This window comes from Dipodomys merriami, unplaced genomic scaffold, assembly GCF_024711535.1.
Source record: "Dipodomys merriami isolate MVZ:Mamm:240054 unplaced genomic scaffold, mDipMer1.0.p SCAF_5, whole genome shotgun sequence".
NCBI classification, from domain to species: Eukaryota; Metazoa; Chordata; class Mammalia; order Rodentia; family Heteromyidae; genus Dipodomys; species Dipodomys merriami.
The window spans coordinates 37,014,893-37,028,056 of record NW_027206068.1 but is presented as its reverse complement, the minus strand read 5'-3'; the positions used below and the strand labels follow the sequence as shown (position 1 = coordinate 37,028,056).

The window sequence follows — 13,164 nt, the reverse complement described above, 5'->3', positions numbered from 1 at the left end:
TCAAACATACACTATTTGAACCCTTATATGGGGAATCAGTAAGTCTCTTGGAAAGATTTCCATAAGGAAGAGTATGAATCCATCCCATCAACTTCTTACAACTCAACTTGAAAGCTTTAATGCTTTATCTTTGCTTCAGAATAAAGTTCTAATTGTTTGGTCTTGACTTCGAAGTCCAGTTTTACAGGGGCATTTACCTGATTCAAATTAAAGGGGCTAATTTAGTTTAATGTGATTTAGTGTTTTTGATCTCCGATTGCTTGCTAATCAGCATTTATGCTGTTTCCTCTAGTTAATCATATTTAAATTCTTTTTTAGACCTAGCTCAAATCCTTACTCTTCCAAAAATTTTGAACTCTTGTAGTGTAGGTCACAGGTATCACTCATATGTTAAAATCTTGTACCATTCACATGTTTTGTTTTTCTAAATAGATGCTGTTTTGTTTCAAAAGCATATACTGCATATTAAGGAAATTACTGCCTTCAGAGCCACAACATTTTATGTTCAATGGACAAATAACAAAGAATTTTGAGTTTTTTGTTTTTGTTTTTGGTCAGTCATGGGGCCTGAACTCTGGGCCTGGGCACTGTCCCTCAACTCTTTAACTCAAAACTAGTGTTCTACCACATGAGCCACAGTGCCACTTCTGGCTTTTTCTGCTTTACGTGGTGCTGAGGAACCAAACCCAGGGCCTCATGCATGCAAGGCAAGCACTCTATCACTGAGCCACCTTCCCAGCCCCGAATTTTGAGTTTTAAGTGGAAAGAAGATATTTACCCTCAGGCTAAATTACATAAAATAAACTATTTTTAAGTTACTTGAAAAGACAAGGCCAAGCTGTTGACAAGCTACAAAGATTTTTGCCTAAACTCTAGTTGGTAACGAAAGCAATTTTTATTACTATTTTATGCTGAGAACTCAAAAAATTTAAATGTATTATACTCTTAAGTATAAACTTGTGAATTATTAAGACATAATTTATTGTAAATCATCTATTATAAAAGTTAATGAAAAGCTCCCAGCAAATCACAGGTAATACTATTTGGATATTTTTGCCATCAATAAACAAAGTGGTAAACATAAAAACTATGCCATGGAGTACCTTTAGATAGCGTTCAATGTTGCTCATCAAAATATCAATTTCTTCCTTGGACCACATCCCCTGCTTCCACTTATGTCCTTCAAAAAATTTTTAAAATATTACCTTTACAGAATATAAGTGTTAAAAGGAGATTTATAAAATCAAGAAAGTTAAAATAAAAACTTTTTTCCCCATAAAAAATATTTTTATAAGCAAAAGATCTTAGACAACAAAATGAAATAAACTGGATACCAAATAAATTCATTCTTGAAGAGTACTATATAGTATAGTTAGGAACAATTCTATCTACTTCCTTCCTTACTTCAAAATGGCATATATACAAACCCTAGTGTTTTTTGTTTTTTGGGTCCAGTGGTGGGGCCTGAACTCTGGGCCTCGGCGCTGTCCCTCAGCTCTTCAGCTCAAGGCTAGCGCTCTACCACTTGAGCCACAGCGCCACTTCTGGCTTTTTTCTTTTTGCTTATGAAGTGTTGAAGAATTGAACCCAGGGGCCTCATGCATGCAAGGCAAGCCCTCTACCACTGAGCCACCTTCCTAGTGTTTTTTAGCAGCTTTTCAGCTCTGCTAAAAACATGGTTAATTAAAATTTCAGACTAGTTAATTGACTTCTTTCTATTCTCAAGAGTGATAACTGTATTGCTTTTTAAATACCACCGAGCCACATTTGTTCAAAAATAAGCAAGACAAAACCTACTTTGTATTAGAAAATTAATAATTATTGAAAATCAAGTCATTCAGGGTGAAATTTAATTCATTTAGAAAATCTCAATGGCTACGATTTCACAATGATGAAGGTCCTAAGCCCTTTATCTTCTTTTCTTTTTCCCTTCTTACTGGTAACTAAAATGCATTGAACATCTTACCTTTGTTAGTTAGTGAATCCTTATCCTCTTTAGTTGTAAACCATGCTTGGCTAACTGCTGATACTTCCTCATTACCCAAGGCAGATATTTCATCTAGTTGTTCATTCTGTAAAATCTTAAAAAGGTGGAAGTGAAAAAAAAAAGGGCAGTTTGAATCTACCCAACTTAATTCATCTTTGTTTATAAACCATAGCCATTATAAATGCTAACAATAAGGAATTGACATTTTTTAGATACAGTGGCCTCAACTTTTTATAATGTAGGCCAATTACATTATTTAAATAACTGTGGTACACACTTAAATAATTGTGGTACACACTTGTAATTCTAATACTTAGAAAGTTGAGGCAAGATTTCAAGTAGTTCAAGGTCATCATAAGCTCCATAGCAAGAACTTGTCTTAAAAAAAAAAAAAAATATATATATATATATATACACACACACACATATGGATGATACTTATTTACCTCGGTAAAATGAGCTTACACATAGTCATTCCAGATAGGAAAATAGAAATACTACAGTTGGATGCTATTATTGAGTAATATAGTCAGAAGTGGTTTGTTGCTTAAAGATAGTCATCTATAATTTCTTGATAGACAAGATTAATAGGCTCAATCACAAGATGTTATTATGTGATCATTATCTGCTTCTAGTATAGTGATTACTGAATGTTTTATAACCTTATTTATGTATCTGCTTCTCAAAGAACTGAATGGTACTAATAACACTACAAGCTAAAGTAACTTTCTTGTGTAACCCCAACACTGGTCACATTTTCAATTACAGACATACCTTTGTCTAACAAATTCTGCAAATTTTAACAAAGCTGCTTTTAATACAACTGACCTTGGCCTAAAGGAGTATCCAGTAAATGAGTAAGACTTAGTAACTACCATATCAGACATGAACCTATCATAGGAAGACCAGGATAAGAAGAGTTACTGAAGTCTATCTTACTTGGAAGTCTTTATTATAATGTGTGTATATTTATGTTTATAATTGTATATTTATATTTGTATTGACCCAGATACAGAGCTATAGACCTTTTCATTCTTGTTCCTGTGATTCCTAGCTGAATTTAAAAATACTTCATAAATACAGTATGTTGCTACCTGGTAGAAAAATGAAATAGTAAGAGTAGAGGTTCTTATTGTGCTTTAGTTGTTCACTAATATCCTATTCAAATTACTTGCTGAAATCAAAGAGTGAATTGTAAGGAGCTCCTCCATCCTTGTTCAAAGTTGACATTTGAGACTCCCTCCTTTGGTAATTTTGTGATTTTTGGAACTTTTTTGATATTTATTACCAAGGGCAAAGGTTCAAAGTAATACAATGACATTAGGGTTGTTTTTGATGCTACATATGATAACTACCATATTAAATGGTCATTGTGAAGAGATGAAGCAAAAGGAAAAGCTACTTAAACCAAAAGGCACAATCAGGAAGACAAATTTTTTTTTTTTGAGGGGGAGGGTCTGGTCGTGGGGCCTAAACTCTGGGCCTGGGCGCTGTCTCTCAGCGTTTCAGCTCAAGGCTAGTGCTCTACCACTTGAGCCACAGCGCCACTTCCGGATTTTTTCTTTTTGCTTATAAAGTGCTGAAGAATCGAACTCAGGGCCTCATGCATGCAAGGCAAGTGCTCTACCACTGAGCCACCTTCCCAGCCCCAAGATAAATTTTTAAGAAATACAAATTTAAGCTTTAGACTATGTAAGATGGCAAAATTTTCTGATTTTGACCAACAGTAACTTAGGTGGGACTGAAACAATAAAAAAGTTTACTAAATCCTAACTACTTTCTAACCTCTCAACACATGTTATTTAGTTCTATAGACATAAGAAATCACAGTACTAACATACTGTTATTGATTAACAGCTCATCACTAACACATAATGAATGTCCTTATATCCTTTCCTGTTTCAACAGATGTGAACCACTCAACAGGGATTGAATTTTACTAAATTATGTTTACAACTGATACTCATATGTGGGGGACTAGAAACCTCAATAAAGTGCTGTCTTTCATTTTATGATTGTTTTTGTCCAAAAACGTGTGTTCTTAACATTTTAAAATATAAACCATATATAAATGATCCTCCTTTTGAGGCCTTTAAAGATCTACTTTACCTGGATCTGTGTCACAGTTCCCTCAGTAAGATCATCATCTGCCACCTCTGTGGTTGCAGTCATGGTCACCTCAAAGCTCTGATCATTTTCTGAAACTTCAAGAAAAGAAGAATTTATCTTTACATTAATGACAGTCTCTAATTATAATAAGAATTCTTGCAAAAATATGACCACCTAAATTCCCATTATAATTATCAGTATATCCCATATGGAAATACCTGTTTCATGCACACTACTTGTACATCAAATTCATGTGAGGTACAGAAAAATCCTACCTTTGTGAAGCTTATATTCTAATAGAAAAAGACCTAAAATGGACATACCAGTAAGGGGGATGGTACTTACATGGTAAGAAGAAAAATATAAAAACAAGAAAGTCAATGTGTTTGAAATTTTGGACAAGAAGCTGGGGAAAATGACCAGTACTTGACACAGAGAATTAGTAAAGGAAACTAGTCATGAAATATCTTCAGGAAAAGTATTTCAAGAAGGAAAGTCAAACACTAAGACTCTGATGGGGAATGCTTTGAGAGTTCATAAGAATAGCAAGCCCAGTGTTACTACAGTAGAATAAGCATGATTAGTAGATTTTGTGTTAGAGTAAGGACTCTGGCTTCACTGTGATGCAGGAAGAATTTGGATTAAGTAGTGTTTTACAATGACAGTTATTTGCCAAACATAGGTAGCTTATGCTTGTAACCTAACTATTCAAGAGGCTTACATCTGAGGATTGTAATTCAAAGCCAGCCTGAGCAGGAAAGATAAAACTATTATCTCCAAATAGCCAACAAAAATCTGAAAGTGGAAGTGTGGCTCAAATGGTAGAGCTCCAAGTGAGAGAACCATAAGGCCCTGAGTTCAAGTACAGGTAAATACATACATGTATACATAAATGCAATTACATCTGTAAAATTGACCAAGACTTAAAACTGATTTAGAACTTGACAGTCAAAATAGGAAAGAATTAAAAAACCTGTCAACCATTAGGAGGAAAGATCATTAAATTAGAAATATTTTATATTCACAAAATATGTGAACTGTTATTAAGTTTTTTTTATAAAATGTCACAATGGGAGTGGGGTGGGAGGGCAGGGATGGTAAGGGGAAACAAAGGAGGAGGAGGCAACAATGCTTGATAAGAAATGTACTGATTACCTTGGCTCATGTAATTGTAACGCACAATAAAAAAAAACTTACTAATAAAAAAAGTCACAATAATTTTTCAGTGCAATTTAACAAAGAATTGAGTCTAAACACAAAGTACATACACATCTTCAATCTTCAATTTTCCAAAATAAAAATTCTGCCAGTTCTGGTGCTTGAACTCAGGGCCTGGGGTACTGTCCCAGTGAGCTTCTTTAGTTCAAGGCTAACACTCGACCAACTTGAACCACAGTGCCACTTCTGGCCTTTTCTGTTTATGTGGTACTGACGAATCAAACCCAGGGCTTTGTGCATGCTAGGCAAGCACTCTACCACTAAGCCACCTTCCTAGCCCTTGGCTTGATGTTTTAAAATAAAACATAGTATTAGCTATGGCACAACTCTTTAACAACAATTTGCCCCATTCTACCACGGATGAAATCACATACTCTGGCTTTGAAACCAGACAAAACAAAGCAGAATTACAACCTAAGTTGCAGTTATAGTCTTTTGTCAATGGTGTTCAACCTGAGGTATTTATGTCCTCTGAAATCTAGTTTGTTCTAAACAATGTTACAATATAAACATTTAACTTCTACACTGAAAATTAATTAGGCATCTATCTAAATTTCTTTTAGTCATATGCTAAATCTCCAGTACAGCACTGAACTAAAAGTACATACTATATAAATCATAATGCCTAGATATGACTACAGACAAGTTATTAATTTCTCTGTACCTCAGTTTCTTCATTTATAAAACAGAGATGATAATAAATAGTGCCTACTATACAACATGCTTTCCTAATGAGAGTAAATATGGTCCTAGGGAAGGGGTGATACACACATGTATATAATAAACTTAATAGCTTCTATAGGGCCAATTGTACTTTTTTTGGGGGGGGGGGGTGTCCGGTCGTGGGGCCTGAACTCTGGGCCTGGGCACTGTCCTTCAACTCTTCAGCTCAAGGCTAGCGCTCTACCACTTGAGCCACAGCGCCACTTCTGGCTTTTTTCTTTTTGCTTATGTGGTACTGAGAAATCGAACCCAGGGCCTCAGGCATGCAAGGCAAGTGCTCTACCACTGAGCCACCTTCCCAGCCCCCCAATTGTACTTTTCATGGGGAGAGTGTAATCAGCAAAAAAAAAAAAAAAGTCTAAAGAGGCTCCTTATGTAGTCTACAGGTTAAAAATTTAAGAAGTATTGAGAAGATTAAGTTAGCTAACATAGGTAAAGCATTTAGAATTATGCCTGGCATATAAGTACTCATTATGCATTAAAGCTTTTTTTCTTTTTACTAAATGAGTAAACTGCCCAGGCCTACCTGAAAATGCCAACTGAATCTCTTGCAAACTTAAATTTGATTTCAAAAGGCAAACTCTGTGCTCTTAATACATAGTGACTTACTTGGGAGTGCAACAACTGATATGCAAGGAGTAGAATCATCAATACTCTGATCATCCTCAGAGGACAAACAAAGCCTCTTATGTGGAGGTTCAGCACTATCTTCTGAGTCTATTTCATCAGCTTCTAGTAAAAGGAAAAAATATAAATAAAAGAATCTCAAAACCTACTAATCAATTAGGAAAAAACAAAATCTCCATCTGGTTATGACGATAACAATTGTCTTACCCATTAAAACAACGTTTTTATTCAACAATTTAACTAAACCCACCTATAGAAGGAGGACTCAACAGACATTGCTTTCTCTTTATCTACTGACAAGGAACCAAGAACAAAGATAACATATTTTTAAACCAACCAAGTATTTCATATAAAAAACAAGGCTGGGGGCTGGGAAGGTGGCTCAGTGGTAGAGCACTTGCCTTGCATGCTCGAGGCCCTGGGTTCGATTCCTCAGCACCACATAAGAAAAAAGCCGGAAGTGGTGCTGTGGCTCAAGTGGTAGAGTGCTAGCCTTGAGCTTTAGAGCTGAGGGACAGTGCCCAGGCCCAGAGTTCAGGCCCCACGACCGGACCCAAAAAAATAAATAAATAAAAAACAAGGCTGGATTCGTTTTCAAACCAAAGATTAGAAGTCATTCATGATGTTCTAATCAGAACAATCTAAAGTACTGTGAATAATATACATTCTAAGTTTGTTTCTAGAAATTGCAATTCAGTTAATTTAAGTGAATATATATATATATCTAACATATATATGCTCTATAAATGTATAGTGCATGTATTTAAATAAATATTAAATACAAATATATTTGAATAAATATAAACATATTTGAATAAAAAACCAAGGCTGGTTAGTTGATTCATTGATAAATATTTACTAAATGCTTACTATGTTCTAAGTGTTCAAATAGACAATGAAGGGTAAACCCAGAATATCAAGGAGCTTATGATGTAATGGAGATGAGCAAATCAACAATTTCAAAATAATGAATGAAAAGGCCCTGTTAGAGCAGAGCAGTTTTTCACAGAGTGGAAGCAAGGGAGGATTGTCTAAAGGAAGTAACTTAAAGTTGAAAAAGAAGGGAGCCATGAAAAAGTGATTACTTTTCTGGGCAGTAGAAGCACCATTGAACCATGAAAGGTGTAGGTGTGTTAAGACAATGAAAATAACTCATCTACTAGAATGTAAGAAGGAGGTAAGGCTAGGAGGAAAAATGATACATGGAAAGGTCTATGTACCAAATTAAAGAATGTATATTATCTTCTATTCAATTTCATGACCAATTTTATCAACATTTTGACAATTAACTAGAAGTAGGGGACTGGTTATAAGAGATACCCCAAAGAGAAAATAAACTGAAATGACTTGAAATAGAGGAAGAAGATAAAAAAAAAGGATTACAAAATGCTATATAATACAACAATAAACTTCCATGATGGATGGATGTGAGTCAAGAAAAGAAATTTATTCTTAACTACATTTTATAATCTAAGACAATAAATATAAAAGGGAAAAGAAGTATGTGAAAGAACTTGCTTTATGTGAAATTTAAGATGCCCATGGGGAAAACAGGAAACTCAAAATTAGCTACAATTTTGAGTCATCTGGATAGGGTAGTAGGTGAAACCATGTTTGACTGAAATACTTCAAGATATAGAATAAAAAGATAGAATACTAAAGGTGAACCTAAAATAAAAAGTGAGTAATACAAATAAAATGTAAGGAGAGACTTTTGAATCTTAAATGAAATCATACAGTTAGTTGTATAAAATCTTTTAGGATCATTAACAATACCAAGAACAAATATCTGCACTATGTCTACATTTTATGTTGTGTTAAATATGCTACTAGTACTAAATGATATAAAAGAAGCATATTATATTTATTCCATAATTTTGGCGACTCAACAGATCTCATTTATAAAATAGTTGTAAAATTGATAAAGGTTAAAATTACGGTAAATTTTAAAATACTAAAGCCTATTTAAAAATAAGAAAATAAAAAATATGAATTTATATTAATCTACAATCCCTAAAGATCATCCTCTTTTGCCACTAAACTATCAAGGTAATAGGGATCAAAGGTGACAAAGAATTCATAAATCTTAAAAGTCATAATATCTGCCAATAAGTTTTTCTACCATTCTGTGGGCAATGAAGAATAAGGTTCCCTTCTGTGTCTTGAGTCAATGTCACGGAATTCACAGTTTCTACAGTCACTGTGTCAGAATCCTCTTCAACTGTGCTCATACTCAAATCTGTGTAAGAATAAACTCCAGATTAGAATTTTAAAAAATATTTCAAGACAAGAACATTAAGTATCTCCATCAAATAAACACTATTTGCCTACAGTGTTCTGTGTGGGTGTGGGTGTATAAGCACATCGCATACAGGCAGTACTGAAACTGAATCATAGGAACTTCTGCCTTCCTTTGCACAAATTAGGCACTCCACCACTTTAGCCACACCTACATTTCCAGCTTTTTACTAATTAGGGGTATCTCTCTGATTTATCTGCCCAGGCTGGCTTCGAAACACGATCCTTTGATCTTAGCCTTGAAGAGTTTGGAATTAGGCTTTCTTTCTTGGTTTCTCCTTTCCTTTCCCCTCCCTCTCTCCCTTCCCCCTCTTTCTTTCTTATATCAGTAATTGCGTTTAGACTCAGGGCCTGGACACTATCCCTTACTTTTTTAGTTCAAGGCTAGCAGTCTACCAGTTGAACCACAGCTGCACTTCCAACTTTTTCAATGGAGAATTAGAAATAAGACTCTCACAGACTTTCTTGCCTTGGCTGGCCTGAGACTATGATCGATCCTCAGACATCAGCCTCTATAGTAGCTAGGATTATAGGCATGAGCCACCAGCTCCTGACTTAGGCTTTCTTTTGAAAAAGAGAATGCTCAATGTTTAAATTCGTTATTTTTACCCACTATTTTGTACATACATCCTATTATTTTGTTCTTCTTGAGACAGACTGAAAGATCAGGGTCCAGAATACAATATGTTCTTTTATAAGCCAGTAATGGGCTTGAACCCTTAATCTCACTTGGGTTTATTATTATTATAAAAGTGATGTATAGAGGGTTTACAGTTACATAAATCAGGTAAAGAGTACAGTTCTTTCTGAACAATGTTGCCTTGCCCAGTTTTCCCCTTCCATCCTGACCCACAAGTTGTATAGTTCATTCACAACATAATGTTCAGTGAGTACCATTGCTGCATTTGTTTGCCCTTTGCCCCTCCATTTCTGTGCCTCCCCTTATACTACCAGACATATAAATGAACAAATAGAACAAAAAGGAAAGAAAACAAAAACAGCAAAAAAGTAAAAACATCCTATTTTATTTCCTGGATAAATATTATTTTGTATGATCAGATGAACACAGGCATGCGCCTTTCTGTTCTTTTCCTAAGAGTATCTCTGTGTGAATACCTGTATTCATTTGGCTTTTCTTAACACATTCAGTGTTCTCCCATTTGAGCCACACCTCTAGTTCAGTATTTTGCTGGATAATTAAAGATAGAGTCTTGGGGCTGGGAAGGTGGCTCAGTGGTAGAGTGCTTGTCTTGCATGCATGAGGCCCTGGGTTTGATTCCTCAGCACCACATAAGCAGAAAAAAGAAAAAACCTGGAAGTGGCACTGTGGCTCAAGTGGTAGAGTGCTAGCCTTGAGCTGAAGAGCGCAGGGAGTGCCTAGGCCCAGAGTTCAAGCCCCATGACTGGGCCCCCCCACCCCGCCAAAAAAAAAAAAAAAGAAAAGAAAAAAGATAGGTCTCAAAGACTTTTTTGCTCAGGCTGCTTTGAATCCTGATCCTCAGATCTCATCTTTTTGAGTAGCTAGGATAACAATACAATATTCTTTTTTAAATAATAATTGTTTATTGAGACTAAATGATTACATAAATTTCACAGATTTCACAATATTGTAGGATAGTGATACTTAAAGTTACAAACACATTTTAACCTTGACAAGGCAAATTGTCATTATCTTGGTCTATAAAGTTTGTGAAATCTACAAGATTTGACAGTACAACTACAATATTCTTACAGTTGGCAGGGGTAAATGTATTTGACTATTAGTGGCCTTGTTATCTTCAGAATAACCACATAATAGTCCATGAAGTTCTTGCTTCAGTACTCAGTTTGTGTCCTATCAAGTGAGCAAAACAGATGACTTAAATCTTAACATGTATTCAATTAATCCCTATTTGACTCATATATGGATATTAGTTCATTTGATTACAGTATTGGCTATTTAAATGGATATATTTTCCTTTGGCTGAAACCCCCCCCCCCAACATTTATATGGTGAAGATCCAGTGATGTAGTTTATTGTGAGCTAATAATGTATTATAAAATTTTACTACACAAAAGGACATCACTCATTTTACAATTGTAATAACTCAGGTCTTAGGGTGGAAATCATTTAATCATGATTATGATTATACCACAATTATAAATAAAATTATGAGTAAAATTTGCAAATCATGAGATACCTTGCAACAAGGATAGGCTTACCTAGACAATGGTGGGATCAGCTATAGCCCTTCCCAGAGAATCAAGTCGCCTTCCCTTAGACAGCAGCATCACTTTCATGTTATCCAGACTGTGTTTCCCCCATGATCCTGTCTCTGCAACAGTCAGAAAAAGTAACAAAAGGCATTATACATTAATGCTTAGTAAAAGCAAGTAATGTATGCATGTATGCATGTATGTTGATAACAATTGGCCTCTAAGCTTTGTGACTCTTCAACTGAAAGAGTAAGACAAAACCCCAACTCTCTTTAGATGAAGTAATATTGTGGAAAACAGCCTGAAAAAGAACTCTATAATAAAGAACAGGAACAATGAATTCTTGTACCTACTAAGAGTTCAATTTCTCAACCTGAAGTGGTGTTAAGTAAACATTCGATGAAAAATTGGGTTTAGCTGTAGACCTTAGTAGTTTGTTTTTTTTGGGGGGGGGGGGAGGGGTCTTGGTCGTGGGGCTTGAATTCATTGCCTGGTACTGTCCCTGAGCTTTTTTGCTTCAGACTAACATTCTACCACTTGGAGCCATAGCTCTCACTTCTGGTTTTTAGGAGGTTAATTGGAGATAAGAGTACCTCGGACTTTCCTGCCTAAGTGGCTTCAACTTGGACCCTCAGATCTCAGCCTTCTGAGTAACTAGGATTACAGGCATAAGTCACCAGTGACGGGCTCTATTTCTTTCTTTTATTAACATAAGGTAGTTCTATGATGGAAGCTCACTGATATTTTCATAGTCACAAAATAGTTGTCAAAACCTTAGCCAAATGGCTGTTGTTAGGTCTGAGAGCTTCTTCCAAACAAGTCAAGGATCATCTCTCATTTGACAAAAAAGAACACATCTCTTTACAAGAATATATTTTATCTTAAAGTATTAACATGTAATATTTGATCAGAAACCATTATAAAATGACAGATGTATATAGAACTCTATCTAGGAATCTGGAAAAAATAAAATGGCATCAAGCAAGCCAGAAAGGGGAAATTTCAAGATCTTCAATATGAAATGAAACCTTATAAAATGTGGGAAAAAAAGGTCTTCAGAAGGATTTTTAACAGTAATCTGATCTTTACTACAAAAGGCCAATCAAAGAAAAGAGCATAGGATCTCAGTACAAGGATTTTCAACAAAATTGGATTAAAATGTGTGTGTGTGTGTGTGTGTGTTTTGCAGAAATCAAATAGAATTACTATCTAAGATGGTTATAGTTGAGAGTTCTTATATATAATTAAATTTGCAGTGGAAGTTTTTAATCTTGCAAGAGAAATCTCTAAGTAGCTATTTTGTTTGTCTCATTCTTGAAGGCATTCTTTACTTTTAAAGCTGGTCTAAACACCTACTGGAGAAGACACAGAAATATAGAAGACAGGTGAATATAGGAAAAAGGAAAAGTACCCCATAAACTTACCAGAAAATGAGAGCTTTCACTCTGGTATAGTTCCTTTGTATCTTACCCGTTGGTGTATGTGTGAGACTACAATTTTATATTGTCCTTTTTAGAGTCCATTTACACTGAAAAGTACAAAGGAAACAAATTAATCATTTACAGGAAATTTTTCATTTGTAACTTCTGCATTAAAAAAGTAATATCAAATTCCTTATCGCTGGACATTATGTTGTTCTCAAATTTCTTCAAATCATATTGAAAAGGCATTCCTTAAGTATAATAATTTCATTATGCCCAAGGGATGGCATGGAACCTTTCATTGTTGGAGTCTAGTGGAAATTCTTTTTTTTTTTTTGGGGGGGGGTCCAGTCGTGGGGTCTGAACTCTGGGCCTGGGCGCTGTCCCTCAGCTCTTCAGCTCAAGGCTAGCACTCTACCACTTGAGCCATAGCGCCACTTCCGGCTTTTTTCTTTTTGCTTATGTGGTGCTGAGGAATCAAACCCAGGGCCTCAGGCATGCAAGGTAAGTGTTCTACCACTGAGTCACCTTCCCAGCCCCTAGTGGGAAGTTCTTAATCAGTTGGATAAGTATCCTCAATAATTA

At 35.3% G+C, this 13,164-nt stretch overlaps 1 protein-coding gene across 2 annotated transcripts in view; it reads right to left on the bottom strand.

Annotated features, from left to right (window-relative positions):
• Dmtf1 (cyclin D binding myb like transcription factor 1) overlaps positions 1-12,672 on the bottom strand; it is a 28,565-nt gene extending 15,893 nt beyond the window's left edge. Inside the window, exons 1-7 of one of the 2 annotated variants that reach the window (XM_069996382.1) lie at positions 12,583-12,672; positions 11,165-11,277; positions 8,787-8,903; positions 6,647-6,769; positions 4,097-4,191; positions 1,967-2,081; positions 1,104-1,180 (exon numbers count right to left, since the gene is read on the bottom strand). In XM_069996382.1, coding sequence (XP_069852483.1) covers positions 1,104-1,180; positions 1,967-2,081; positions 4,097-4,191; positions 6,647-6,769; positions 8,787-8,895 — 519 coding nt within the window. In that variant the 5' untranslated portion in view covers positions 8,896-8,903; positions 11,165-11,277; positions 12,583-12,672. The remainder of the gene's footprint in view (positions 1-1,103; positions 1,181-1,966; positions 2,082-4,096; positions 4,192-6,646; positions 6,770-8,786; positions 8,904-11,164; positions 11,278-12,582) is intronic. The other variant, XM_069996383.1, reaches the window with a different exon arrangement.
• Between the last annotated feature and the right edge of the window lie 492 nt (positions 12,673-13,164).